This window comes from Petromyzon marinus, chromosome 20 (genome assembly GCF_048934315.1).
Source record: "Petromyzon marinus isolate PM22_M1 ecotype Great Lakes invasive population chromosome 20, UKy_Petmar_22M1.pri1.0, whole genome shotgun sequence".
In the NCBI taxonomy this organism is placed as follows: Eukaryota; Metazoa; Chordata; class Hyperoartia; order Petromyzontiformes; family Petromyzontidae; genus Petromyzon; species Petromyzon marinus.
The window spans coordinates 5,283,819-5,299,095 of record NC_133686.1 but is presented as its reverse complement, the minus strand read 5'-3'; the positions used below and the strand labels follow the sequence as shown (position 1 = coordinate 5,299,095).

Here is a 15,277-nt window from a genome sequence, read left to right as displayed (position 1 = left end):
TGACATCAGAGTCCAACATTGCATATAATTTACAGCCTATGCTACTTTTATCACCAAAGGAACCAAAAAAGGCCTTTGAAACACATATACTGCCATCTGGGATCTCTGAAGCCCTTTTTAAATCAAAATTTTTTCAACATTATCTTTGAAAAAGTTCTGAATAATGCCATTTTAAACCTTGATATCAGTGGAATATTTCGGAAAGGGGTTATGCATCTAAGATAAATATGTTTGCATCATTTAACGATGGCACAATACATCAAAATAATCAAAATTGGTGAAAACTGTGTTTTCTATAGATATGGTACAATCGGATAGACAGTTGTATTAGAATAAAAAATGCATCCATTATAATAATCAAAATTTATTATAAATTACAGTCAGTATTTACTTGTACACTATCTATAAAAATCCTGACATTAAACGTATGCATATTGTATCGCCTGGATGAACTGTGAGATACAGACAGCACTTCGACTTTCAACAATAGGCATATACACGTATAAATATGTATGTCCTGCATTCCACAACCCGCTGATTTACACAAAACGAATTTACACTCTCGCGTTTACCGTGCACCAACAATGAAATAAATCAACGTGTGCCATTTGGTTGCAGGGAAGGCAAAGTCAAGACAGTAAAAATTCACCTTAAAATGAGGATAGTCAAAAATAGAAGAAAAAAACCACAAAGCTCAGAAGTTACACGTATGTAATGGGCCTGTCTATTAACCGAGGGATTGAAGAGGTCTGCATTGCGTGGATGTCATGCGCTTATCCCACGTGCCCATCCGTTCCTTGAAGCTGGTCCTGCTCGGAACGTTGGTCTACGTTCTTCAAAATCGGCAGAGTTGTTTGCTTGCCGAAATATTCAGTGCCTACGCCTGGCCCCCACAGTTTTTGCCCCCGAAAAAAAATGTCGTGGCATTGGGTGCGAGGTAAACGGGTCATACTATTACCGACTCATTCGCCGATTGCAAACCCCAGCGCTGTTTGAAGGCCTCCCCACACCGTGTTGGCAATGGTCCTGATTCGCCACACTAGTCAGTGGAAGGTTGGCGAAGGGAGACGCGGCCACGAGAACCAATTCAGATCACCACTTGTCACTCGTGATAGCCGTCAATCAAACCTCAGGTTCCCCGGGTTCATTCAGCGGCGTTGTCATCCGCTGCACCCCGCTGGCTCTGGATATTTTTTGTTAAGCTTTTAGACAAACACAATACATTCTATCCATAATAGAGGTGTTTTGGGGTTAGATCGATTTTCTGATACCCATAGAGGCTATGTTCATGTGACCAACCACTTTGAACAGATTTAAACAGACGTGGTGTGTGGCTTGCAATGTTGTTATTCACGAGGTGCCTGACTGCATAATTAGGAGATAGAGAGGGAAGGCAGTTAAAATTTTACGGGAGGATATCACTATATTGACCCTTAACTGATGACACAAAGGTGGACAGTCAATTGGTATAAAGGCTTACCTGAGCAGCGTCGCGACATGTAAGCCTACGTAGCACCTTTAGGCACACCCATATCTCAACGTCGCATTGTACCGCATCGTATTGCACGTAAGGGGCGGATATCCCTCTATTGGCTCCTAACTGATGACACAGAGGTGGGCAGTCAACTTGTACAGAACCTTACTTGAGCAGCGCCATAAGTCTACACAGCACCCAAACGTCACACGTGCCGCTCAAAGTCACATTGCGACATAGTGTGCTCACGACGTACGCTATCCCAGCACGTGGTCCGTGAAAAGTGCACTGAACAACTCCCCCCCCCCCCCCCCCGTGATTAAACACAGCGCGGAAATACGTCTGCCTAATATACGCGCAGTGCAGCCAATCGACGGCGTAAATCTGGAGCGCATGTGTGTATCGGAGCTCAATAACAGCATCAATAACTGTTCAGTGTCCTGTACTTACTGCCGATTCATTACTCAGCCATCCCTGATGCCATGGCAGTCCATGCCGACCACACCGAGCACGAAGCAGCTCGTAGACAATGCACGTCTCGTGGTGCAAACGCGCGCAACCAGTTTGTCTGCACGCGCGCGCGCGCGTGTCCAGCAACGGCGTTGGCCATCGCGTGCGCAAATTGAGGCCGTGTATTATTTATAAGCCTTACGAGGATGCAATGAGCGCACTCGCAATTAACGGTCAACATGCTGCACTGCTCGCCGAAGCGAGCGCCCAGACGTGGCAATCAGACACAATTCCAATTAGTACATCTCAGACACAATTCCAATTAGTACATCTCGCAATCTCGCCCAATGCACGCGCGCGCATTTTATCGACACGCAAACACTAATTGCTGCCGCAGCTCCTGCGGCAGAGCAGAAATTGATGTGGAGAGATGGCCATAATGAATTTCCGTGGCGCTTATACTTTTAATAAGCAGTGCATCACAAAACACGCGCGTGCGGTTCCCTGCGCCATCTCGGGCGTTTGCGTTATGATGTTGTCAGTGGCGGTGACCGTAGTAGGATCGAGCTTATTCGGCCGTGCGCATTGTCCGCACTGCTAAGGCCAACCCCCTCGAGAAGATCGTCGAGGGCCATTTAAAGTGTTCCGACGTCTCTCGAACAATGTTTACTAGATCGAGACGGCTTCACGAGGGGCTTGACATTTTAATTCAAAACTCACCGGTGCCACTTGAACCTGGCACATGCTAACGTTGGCCACAAAAGGGGCAATGCCTCACCTCGATAAATAAAAAAAGTTAAAGTAAATGCGAATTGCTGCGACGCTTCTATGAAGACTCTTGAAGAGCACGTGCGTTAACCGATCACGTGGAAAAACGTTCCGATGCGATCGACTGTGAAGTCTGACCACTTGATCAACTGATCGATTGTCAACGCCAAAGTTGATGCGAAACGTGGTTATAGATGGCACGGGGCTTTATCTGCAAGCGCTGTTAAAAAAAAAGCAAGGCTACATCACTTACTGCTGACGTTGGCATATTTTTTCTTTAGCAGTCAACGTAAGCATTTGGAGATGTGAGTGTCTATGCAGGTTGGTCTGTTATCTCGCCGACAATGTCTGCACTCTGTCTTGTCTGTAACGCAGTAACCAACATTTTTTGGCCACCAACAAGTTCTCAGATTGACATTGGCTGCGATTATTTGCAGTCTCGGAGCAATATTATCACTAATTAAAACGAAAGCCATAAGTCTTCGACCACAGTGGGTGTACGTCTGAAATGTCTACACCAACAGCGGGGCTTCCTTTGCTCTTACAGTTTATAATCGGGAGGTGGGGGGGCTGCGGTATTCCCAGGTGAAGCCGCGTCAGCACCGTATTTCACTTTGCCGCCCCCCCCACCACCACCACCACGCGCAGCCCATAAAAATCTGTCGCGCAATTAAGTCCTCAATTGACGATTCACTCCGAATGATGCGGAGTCCACGCGTGCACACCCCAGCCCTCTCCCCTCCGACCCCAACCTTTTAATTATCTCCTGAAACGGCAGCAGTGATCCCTCAAATGAAGCAGTTCCACCTTGCCCGCTTCGCCGTTTAATGATCCCCTACACACGACAGTGGTGAACCCCCCCCCCGAAATGCAGTAGTTGCTCCTCGCTCGCTCCTTGTTTAATGATCCCTGGGTTGGCCCGCGCTGAGAAAGAGAGGCCTTGAGTCAGGGGCTCAACGAGCAGAGAGCATCTGTGGGTGGTGCAGTGCGCGCGGTGGATCCATCCATGAAATACTTCACGGGACGGCTGAATGCAGCCAGGAGCGTTAATTTTGAACGGATCACCTACTACGGGAGGGCAATGGTAAATGCCAAAAGTGCCGCCCTGAAACTTCTTTCTCACGTCACTGCTGGCAAAAGGGCCCTCTTCAGAGGGAGCTCAAGAGGGCCATTGTATCGAGTATTTGGCCTACTCTTCCACACTTGGGCAGACATTTTTAAGAGGTGGGTGCACCCACACTTTATCCCACCACATGTGACTTTGCCGATCGATTAAGCGTGTTACACCCATTAATGTTGCTGGGTGGACAGAGGAAGGGGAACTAATACGCTTCTTCGTTGTTTCAACTGCCAAGCTGGGAGAGATCGATTCGAACTGGCGTTCTCAGGATTGAAAGTCCACTGTGATAACCAATACGGCAATATCTGAAATGTGAGGTTGCCACATTGAATAGCAGTATCGCTCCGAATTTGGCACATTCTGAAACAACCAACAGTAGGGAAAAAAGTATTTGATCCCCTGCTGATTTTGTACGTTTGCCCACTGACAAAGAAATGATCAGTCTATAATTTTAATGGTAGGTTTATTTGAACAATGAGAGACAGAATAACAATAACAAAAACTAGAAAAACGCATGTCATTTTAATGAGGGAAATAAGTATTTGACCCCCTCTCAAACAGAAAGATTTCTGGCTCCCAGGTGTCTTTTATACAGGTAACGAGCTGAGATTAGGAGCACACTCTTAAAGGGAGTGCTCCTAATCTCAGCTTGTTACCTGTATAAAAGGCACCTGTCCACAGAAGCAATCAATCAATCAGATTCCAAACTCTCCACCATGGCCAAGACCAAAGAGCTCTCCAAGGATGTCAGGGACAAGATTGTAGACCTACACAAGGCTGGAATGGGCTACAAGATCATTGCCAAGCAGCTTCGTGAGAATTTTGACAACAGTTGGTGCGATTATTCGCAAATGGAAGAAACACAAAAGAACTGTCAATCTCCCTCGGTCTGGGGCTCCATGCAAGATCTCACCTCGTGGAGTTGCAATGATCATGAGAACGGTGAGGAATCAGCCCAGAACTACACGGGAGGATCTTGTCAATGATCTCAAGGCAGCTGGGACCATAGTCACCATAAAAACAATTGGTAACACACTACGCCGTGAAGGACTGAAATCCTACAGCGCCCGCAAGGTCCCCCTGCTCAAGAAAGCACATATACATGCCCGTCTGAAGTTTGCCAATGAACATCTGAATGATTCAGAGCACAACTGGGTGAAAGTGTTGTGATCAGATGAGATAAAAATGGAGCTCTTTGGCATTAACTCAACTCGCCGTGTTTGGAGGAGGAGCAATGCTGCCTATGACCCCAAGAACACCATCCCCACCGTCAAACAGGGAGGTGGAAACATTATGCTTTGGGGGTGTTTTTCTGCTAAGGGGACAGGACAAATTCACTGCATCAAAGGGACGATGGACGGGGTCATGTACTGTCAAATCTTTGGTGAGAACCTCCTTCCCTCAGCCAGGGCATTGAAAATGGGTCGTGGATGGGTATTCCAGCATGACAATGACCCAAAACACACGGCCAAGGCAACAAAGGAGTGGCTCAAGAAGAAGACCATTAAGGTCCTGGAGTGGCCTAGCCAGTCTCCAGACCTTAATCCCATAGAAAATCTGTGGAGGGAGCTGAAGGTTCGAGTTGCCAAACGTCAGCCTAGAAACCTTAATGACTTGGAGAAGATCTGCAAAGAGGAGTGGGACAAAATCCCTCCTGAGATGTGTGCAAACCTGGTGGCTAACTATAAGAAACGTCTGACCTCTGTGATTGCCAACAAGGGTTTTGCCACCAAGTACTAAGTCATGTCTTGCAGAGGGGTCAAATACTTATTTCCCTCATTAAAATGCAAATCAATTCATAATATTTTTGACATGCGTTTTTCTGGATGTTTTTGTTGATATTCTGTCTCTCACTGTTCAAATAAACCCACCATTAAAATTATAGACTGATTGTTTCTTTGTCAGTGGGCAAACGTACAAAATCAGCAAGGGATCAAATACTTTTTCCCTCACTGTAGATTAATAAACAGCACTCTGTCGTGCACTTTCAGCACACAAAAAAAGACCTCGCGTAATTAAAATTATTTGATTGACCTGAACATCAAAGGAAACACAGCATCATATTTTACTCCCTTGGGCTGCAGATGTTGCAATTAACACCACATCCTAATACAGTTGTTTTAATCTAATACCAATTAAGGAATCTGTACGCATTCTGCTGGGATCCCTGTTCTGCACTATAATTAGCATGCAAATCCTGTAACAGCTTATTTAATCTGGGTATTATTAACCAGCTGTCCTTCCACCCAACGCTAACCACAGAGAGGTGAAAGCTGGGGTTAGGCAGACTGGCAAGCGATTCATCACTTGCACCTTCCACACTTGCACTTAAACTCCATTAGGCATTTTCCATTTGACATTTATTAACTTTTTTACGTGATATGCCACCGTGGTGTAACGGTCAGTACACTGGACCGGTAATCCAGAGGTCGTCGGTATGATTTGATCTCGCAGTGGGGACAGTTGAAATAACAAGCAAGTTTCTAGAGCGAAGCCTTCCCCCCCCCTGCCTCTCTCTGTCTACCCAGTAGTAAAAATGGGCACACCAGTTAGTCAATAGTCATGTCACGTGTGGTGGGGTAAAGTGTGGGTACTCCCACCTCTTCTAGGAATGTTTGGACAGCGTGGAATCGTAGTAGTTAAATGTAGGCCAAGTACCCTATGGATGGGCTCTTCAAAGCTCCCTCTCGTGAAGGCTGCATTGGCATGGGCAAGTAAATTGCAAGGCTGAACCTTTAACTTTTCACTTGTTTTTTTGTTAGCGCAACCCGTTCTACCGTCATTTTCGCAATGTCTGTAGAATGCTTTTAGTCAGATGTCGTGGGATTTTTTCTTTTTTAAGCGGAGACCCAATTTAGTGATTCAATATTTGTTAACATTAAATTATACTCTCTTGTCTATGTGTAACTTTGCACGTGACATACTGCTGTTATTACGACCAGGCCCCAAATGAGCTGGTGGAGCTTAGTTAAACCGTTGTAAAATATTGTAATTAACTTCCCGTAAAATTTACATGCATGCACAGCTGGTCGTGGGTATATTACGATGAGGTACTATTTGCTTAAGGTTAGAAGATATCTTTTCTTACAGCTCAAATAACATAACTTGCATGGCCTAACATTTGCATTTACATCAATCAACATGGAATAACTTGTTAGAATCTTCCATTTTCATTCATCTGAAAATCAGCACCAATCGATTGCTGACGAAATTTGGCCGCATGAATACACAACACCGCACTTGAGAAATTTATGATAAATCCATATTAATCCAGGATTCTGCACACTGCACACTGCATGGGCCATAAAAGTGGTTTATGTGAAACACCCAGGGGCTTTCTGGGAACCAGTGGGTGGACTGGGGTCAGTAAGCACTCTGGACCAGTCTAACGGAATGGAGCAAACACCAACCAATACAACCAGCACTTAACTAGGCCTTTATCCATTTAGTGTCATAATGGGCAAAAAGGGCCATACAGGCATACCTGGGGTCAATTCACTCGCCATTCAATGATCAATGCCCTCTATTCAACCAGGACTGAGCCCATTGAGATGTATCATTATTTTCCGCAAGTGAAGCCGAAGCATATCTCTCACACGGAGAGACCTGCCAACAGAGGAGAATGTGATGGGAACCAGTTCCTCAGTTTTGAGGCTTTCCCATGGCATTCATTGCAATAACAGAGGGCAGAAATTAGCAGTGCATTTTTTTTGTTGTGCAACGCCGCAAAGGAGGAAGGTTGCAGGAGTTGGCAAAAAAAGTTGTCTCGGCCATGCCGCCAGCTTCAGCAATAGCTGCCTCTACACCTCTGTTTCTAACGATGTTCACAATGTGGGAGGTGAGTTTAAGAGCAAAGCTTGGGCCATCTAATTCATTTTGTGGAGAAAAGGTTGATTGGGACAGAAGCTCAGCACTCTGCAGGGTAAACAGCAGAGGTGGAACAATTCACCCTCCACTGGCAGTTAAATGAATATTCACAGTGCAAGATCAGTTTGATTCCAGAATGAGTTCTTATCTTTTTTTTTACATTTGTGGTTAATTGTCGTGCCATCAGTGGCTGCAGAATTAATGGTCTCCCTCACCCATTACACATCTCAAAATATGATTCTTTCAAATGCAATTCGATGCCTCGATCAAGGGCTTAGGAATCGAAGCTTTCAAAACTAGTCGAGGAATCAAAGCTTCATTCCACTCCTAATAGCAGCAATGCACGAGGATGCAAGTGTCGTTTAATTTATAACAGTCCTAAATGGCAGACGATAGCAGCCATGGCGTGTTGGCTCTTCACTCGGCTCACAGAGACAAAGCAACATCATCAATTAGCAGTCAGGCCGGACAGCCGACAAAAACTCCACTGTATTATTATTTTAACATCATTATGTACGGAGCCACCCATATGAGTTGCATATGCCTTGGTCACAAAGAGTGGCTTGTTTGATTTGCGAAACAAAATCCTTTTATAGCAAAGGGGCGAATTTGGGCTACGACACTTGGGACACAAAGGACCACTATTTTAGAGATTGCCAAAGTATGGGAAATTTGGCTTCATGTCTATTCCGAAGGATTGTGTGCTCCGTGACAAGAGGGGTCTCAATGCAGCTTGAGTTAGAATTGGGTTTTAAATATTTAAAGTCATTTGATTTGGAGAATAACACACTGCTAACCGCAGCCACCTCTGATGCTACCTCAAAAAATGCTTCTGCTTACCAAGACCCAGGGTCCACTCCAAACTCTCCTGCTATCACGGAAAGTGCTGAAAAGCAAAACTAAATAAAATTTTCATGAGTGCAATGAGAAGTAAAACATGAAATATATGTTTTAAATTAAAGAATGTATACTATTATCATCAACCATGGTCAATCCATTACTAGATGAAGGCCTCAACATGGATTCCAATGTCATCTCTCATGGTCCTGCGATCTAACAAAGACAATAAAAAACCCATAGAGCCTTAACAGACTGTTGGGACAAGTGCTGTCAGCGAGCACCTATGAAGGCTGGCACGGCGCACGAGGGGGTGGGTGGCCAGCACCACGTCCGGTCGCCTTTGTCTCCCTAGTGCCAATGTTTACACATCGCACCAGGTACTTATTTGAGGCTGAGTCGACCTAGGGGAGGCCCAGGACCGGTTCACATAATCGTCACTGGTGTTAGCCGTGAGCGGGAATCAAACTCAGGCCGCCGGGATCGTATCGCAGTGCAGCGCTAACCGCAACCACGATGGCTCCCCACAATCTAACAGTGCACGCTTACACTTGCGCACAAGCTTATTTCATTGGTCCTCCCTCTTGGTAGACACACTTGGACTGCGCCCTCGCCTTCAGCTCCACCCCTATCTCTACTCCCCCTCTCTCTCTCTCTCTCCCCCTATCTCTGCCCCCTACCTCCCCCATTGTCTAACGTACTCGCTCTGCTTGTGCTACTTGGTACTTGTGGTGCTTTGCTCCGACATTGGCGCTGGCTGCCCCGCCCATGCTGTTGACGCCGCAAAGCTTTGCTCACTTTGAAAGCCCTTATTAGAAGCAGTTGCATTTGGAGGCTTGCTCCCTCTTTTCCCTCCGCCCGATGGAGACCGCTTGTGTTGCGATCGAAACGGCGCGGTTTTTTGCTTTTATATTTAATCTTCATTTATTTTAAATTGCAATTTTATTTTCTCACTACGTGACTTTACCGAAAGAACCAAGAATATTAATTCCTGCAGTCACGAAAGTTTTAAGTCAAAATTTAGACACTCTTTCTTTACGTTACATAAGAATTTGTGTAGACAGGGAATCTCCGCTTATGCGTGTCCCTATCGTCCGATCTTCCTGTCATCCACACCCGTGAATCAATCTGAAAAAAAAATCCTATTATCCTATTAATATAATATTTATCCATCCTATGATCCGGGCTCATCTGGATGATCTTACATTAAGCGAGTTTTCGTACCAATCCTAACATATGCGATGTAAACGTGGACAACGGAAGCAAGAAGGATAAGTAAACCCCTGGCAGCAGAAATTAGGATTGTGAGAAGCATCGTGGGGAAAAAATAGACGAGACAAAATAAGAAAGATCATGGTAAAAGTGGAGGCACTAATGAGGCATAACAGACGAGATGTTGATGGCAATGGCCACATGACGGGGGTTTGTCAAATGAGGACCCTAGGGAAGAGTCCTAGAAGATAGCCATGGAAGAGATGGAAGATGACAGAAGAGACTTGGAAAAGAAGAGAGGGGGAATACTGCATGATGCATATTAAACAAAAGATAGAGTGAGCCTTGGAAAACAGAGGGATGTGGAGGAACGTTGTTGCTAAATCAACCCAGGCGGAGGCAGGATGCTGTGATATATGATGATGAGGATGAAGAGGGGTTAACCCGGAAGTGGCAGAACATTCATCTATCATTCGCTCGTATCCACCAAGTGGTTTCCCGAAGCACCACCAAATTCATTATTTTTCCCCGTGGTTTTCCGTGTTGAAGTGACTTGGGTAGAGGAGACAAATTAATCAAGTAAATACGTGTTAAACAGATAACCGCGTGGTTAACAGTAATAACATTACACAGGCAAATATGAACAATTGTATCTACCAATGGTGACGTCACAAACTAAAAAATGCTCAATCGTTTTGAAGTATTCATGATGAACATATATTACCCAAAGAGTGATGCGCATTGTCCACTATACGTTAAGGCATATAACCCCCAGGCAATGGTTGCGACGATGACATTACTGGTGATTAATTTTGCGCTGGAAAGTGTAAACCTCACTCGCTGCATGCAACTGGTATGGCTTAGCGACCTGTCCGCAAGCTGTTATCAAAGCCCTTTTTCTGAGTCGCCGCAGAATTAAGTAAATGCATTTTGAATCGGTACACATCTCATTTTCATTAACTTGATTGGTCGAGCTCGATTGCACTTTAGGGATCATACAGGAGATACTATGCCATATCCCAAGAGTGGGAAAAGTCCACAAGCAGAGTTGCATTAGCAGAGCCAAGCCACGTTACAACTGAAACAGTCATTTCAATGCTAAATTATATGCTAATTCCTTTGTCAAGGCGCGTGGTCTTTTTCTTCTCACACAGCTTAAAGGTCGTGATCTAAGCGTGGCTTCTTCCACTCCAGCGCTGTCCTCCAGACAGTCTCGTCCCTTCACCTGATGAAGGCCGCTTGTGTTGTGGCCGAAACGTCGTGATTTTTTGTTATTTTATTTTTTACCTACGTGACTTTACCCAATAGAACCAAAGAGTATGGATCCTAGCAGTCACGAAAGCTTTCAATCTAGAATTGAAACAGTTGGCTCTTAACCATTTACTTGTTTCATGCTTCAATGAAATGTCAGTGGGCCCTTCATGGCAAGTGTTGAAATTTAATTGGGCTAAATAAGGAAGAGCTTCACCAATTACCACACACGTGCATGGTGTTCACGTGCAATTTCCCCGGGCTTATAACTATCCAAACCACGCTTGAGGTCACTTGATCGCACGTCGCATGAGAAGCATATGCGGGCCACATGTAGATATACACGCTTATTGGAACATGCATAACACAAAACCCACCAGAAGTTTTACCACAAATGTCTCAGCAAAGTTTAACATGCGCCCATAAGTGGCTTACGTAAGTACTGTTCGCACGTGATTTTTTTTTTTTACGGGTGGGTTTGCTAAGAGTAAAGGGTAAATTACTCCTTGCCAGAAGGTGCTATCGGCATTGTGTGGTTTTGTAATCAGCTGCTTCGAGGCACGCTTCAGTGCACTTCCATGCCGCGGTTATTATAATTGTAATTCGGGGCATTAACAGTGGTCAGATCTTATGTGCAGGCACAGGTAACAGCCCGGAGAGCATGTACGCTCTACCACTCCGAATGAACTCCGTCACCTATTCCATTCAATCCTCTATTCTTAGCGTGACACTTGCAAAGCCGGTGAAATGGTGCTTCCAAATTATAATGCACAATAAATATATTAATAAAACCGGCTTCAAATGTGCAACGATTATACGAGCCTGTCCTTGCTAAGAACACCTTTTATCTATAATAATGTATAATTATAGCCACACACGGCACATCCGGCCAGGTGGCTCAGTGGTAGAGCGAGCGGCTCACCACCAGGCAGTTGAGGGTTCAAGCCCTGGCTGGGATTTGATTCGGTGTATCATCCCTCTAGGGGAGTTACCATCATGTGGGGATCTCAATGGTGGTTGCCTATGGATTTTACTTGGCCCCCACCATTGCAATGAGTATCTTCACCACTGTCTCAGGGCTGGGGACAAAGGAACGAGCACCTCCTCAATGCTCATGTGAGCAGGAAATCAACTAATATGCGGTGCAAGTTACTAGGGTTGTTTTTTTTCTCACCAAAAACTCATGGCAACTCAAGTAAACAACAAATGCTTCCATCACGTCGCTTTCAGCTGGCAAAAAATATATACACACACAAGCACATTATTTGGCGAGAAAATGTAAATATGAATACAAAATGCAACATCTTATTCAACAATATTTAGGTGACCTTTAAAAAGGCACAACGTTGTATTGCATCAATGTGTGCCTTGCTGGTACCGACTAGTATTGAAAAAATAACCCTTATTTATGGATTTCATAGATAGGGCCTGATTACTCTGATTGTCGGCCGAGATATGGTGTGTCCGAGTAAGAGATTGGATTTCCAAACCCTTAATGAGAAAGAGTGGCCTGATCCCAAGGGGCCTGGAAGAACTGATATTGGATAAATCTCTAAAACAAATTACTGCACGTGCAATAATGGCCACACATGTAGCGCATGCTACACCGGACTGTGGCAAGCACCCCATGTTTGCAAATTCGATTCAACTGATTCTGCAAGGGAAAATGTAAGGGAAGTGGGGATGAGGAAGGAGACAGATCAGTTGGCAGGACGATGCCTGCAGTTGGATGGCGCTCTCCACGACGCTGAAGATCGCGATAGATGGACGACACCAGTTCGAGAAATGTTTTATTTAGTCATTGTTCTTTAAAGTTCAGCCCATCGGCCAGAGCAGAGTGGCGACTGCCCACTCACCGGAGGGTGTCGGCATCAACAGTGCCGGTGACGTTGATACCGTAGAACCGCTGCATTGCAGAGACGGCGGCCGACATGACTCCCGGCGAGCGGATGGTGGACATGCGGGCATCTCCCCCAGGCAGGTAGCCGTACCGTTGCAGCCACGCCTGCAGTACCCGCAGCACAGCCACCATCGCACACACACCACGGAGACACGCATTTGTCTGGCGTCAGCAGCCACAAAAGGAAAAACAGCCTTACGTATGCATTGTACGCTTGAACTTCTTTCACGCCGTACATAACCAACCGTGCCAATCGGAGGTGTGGGGGAAGGACAGCAAACGAAACACAAAAAGCAGCTCGAAAGAAATTCGTTTTCAATTTTTATGATTGTGCTGCGTGGCCTTTTCGCGGTTGTGCATGACAGCTGTGTTTTTGGGCTGCAGCGCGGTGTTGTTCGTCAAAATGTCTGACTTTTCGCCCCACTTGCCCGAAAGTTTCTTTAGGAACCGAACTCTGTTTTCTGAGAGACTTCCTGGAGAATTGAGTTTTCTGGCAAAAATCTCCCAGAACATTGGGGCTAAACGTCGGACGGTCGGGCCGAAACAAGCACCGCGGTACAACCCGAAAACACATCGGATAGCCTCCTAATTGCTAACATACTGTGCGCGTAAATACCCTCCACATTTTCGGCCGCTCAGACGTTACACAGAGTTGTCCCATGCCAGCGCTTGTGGGTTTGCGGGAAATTCACATTCTATTGGAAAATCCCTCCGGGGAGGGTTAAAAAAAAGACTATATATATCTTAGCTGCCCAGTGTCAGAACCATGTCCAATTTGGAACGCAAAGAGAGTACCGGCAAAAATATAGATGAGCAAAAAACAAAAAGGAAAGAAATCTGCGATGTAGTGCATAGTTATTTCAATTCAATCAAAATTGTAGGTAAGCTCTTTACAGATGTTTAAAAAAAACCCTCTCCAACATAAAAACGGCAGAAATAAAACCAAATAAAGATCGTACTGTATCTATCTCTTCGGAATCAAAGTATGCAAATGAGACACCAGCGCTTTCTAATGAAATATTCAAATAGACTTTGTGAAATAAACATTTTGAAACACTTTGGGCCGGTTTTTCGGTTGTTATTTTTTTTTAAACTAATTAAAATATTTTGGACAAGCTTGGAGCCTCTCACCTGTTGCAAAAAAAAAGTGCATAATTGTCTACCCAGCGACCATTACTGTTCTTACTCAAGTGCCCCAGTTTACGGGAAGTGGCATTCAAAGGCTAGGGCACTAATTTGTTAACATTCACACCGCCCTTCACTCACTGGGGTGCAAAAGATGAATGTGTGGGGTGGGGTTTGGAGTCAGCCAAATATAAGAGTAAACTTCATTGAACAAATAAAAAAAAGAAAAAGCGACCCATCCCTTTTTGACCACTGTCGCGAACAGAACTTTGCAAAGCACCATGAGAGAGGGGTGTCAAGAGGCGTACAATCGACGCCTGAGATTGCTATATACATGTGCAGCTTAGTTACAAGGAATGCAGAACCGTCAAAGCATATAAACAAAGCTCCCTACATAGTCAGCCTATGAGCCTGGGCTATATAAATCAATTGGCAACTACAGTACTCCTTAAGGGGTAGACGCCACATCCCAGCATGTCGACTGTGCGCACACTCAGTTTAGAGACTGCGGACGCTCTGACATTGAAGGTCATTAAGTGCATGCGAAGGTTGCATAATCGAATTCGCTATTGTAGCGGTGCATCGATTAACATGGATTCTTAAGCCTAGCGCCGTGCGTTGAATCGCGCGCGTGTAAGAGTGTACACGTTTTTCTTATTCATATAAATATGCCCATGTGGAGTTTTTTCGTAATGATCCGAAAGAACATTGCAGAGAACTCGGACGAGCAAATCCAGTGCCGGATTATCCCAGTAGCAAAAGTATCTACACATGTAGCTACGGGCCCCGCACTTTCAAGGGTCCCGCGCTAAATGCTTTCAAGCTATACATTCCGCTTCAGTGATTTTGCACTTGCTCTATTACTATAGTACTATACTGCCTTCAACTTTTACGAACGACTGGGTGTTTAAGGTTAGAGATTTGTCGTATTATCTGGCTGTCATAGAAAATTAAAAAAATACAATTACTTTACTATTCAAGTAAAAAATTAGTGTTTTAATATTTATGTGTTTTTTTATATTTAGAGCCCCCTTTATAACATATGCTACAGGCCCCGCACTAGCTTAATCCGACACTGCGCAAATCGTAAGTAATGCAATGAAAGATGATAAAGAGGAAGCCAATCTTGAATAGACCCATGGCACTGAATTGCGGCAAATGTTCCAAACTGCTGATCGGAAGACTCCAAAAACAGTATTCTGAGTGTTAAGTTCAGTTCGTCCTCAAAGAGTGAATAACTCGACTTCAAGCTTTCGTGACTGCAGGAATTCAT

At 44.9% G+C, this 15,277-nt stretch overlaps 1 protein-coding gene across 4 annotated transcripts in view; it reads right to left on the bottom strand.

Moving 5' to 3' along the window:
- Window positions 1-15,277, bottom strand: part of LOC116944188 (matrix metalloproteinase-24-like) — a 54,610-nt gene that overhangs the window by 24,535 nt on the left and 14,798 nt on the right. For all 4 annotated transcript variants that reach the window (XM_032957691.2, XM_076068258.1, XM_076068257.1 and 1 more), the window contains one exon: window positions 12,836-12,984. In XM_032957691.2, the coding sequence (XP_032813582.2) occupies window positions 12,836-12,984 (149 nt within the window). The remainder of the gene's footprint in view (window positions 1-12,835; window positions 12,985-15,277) is intronic.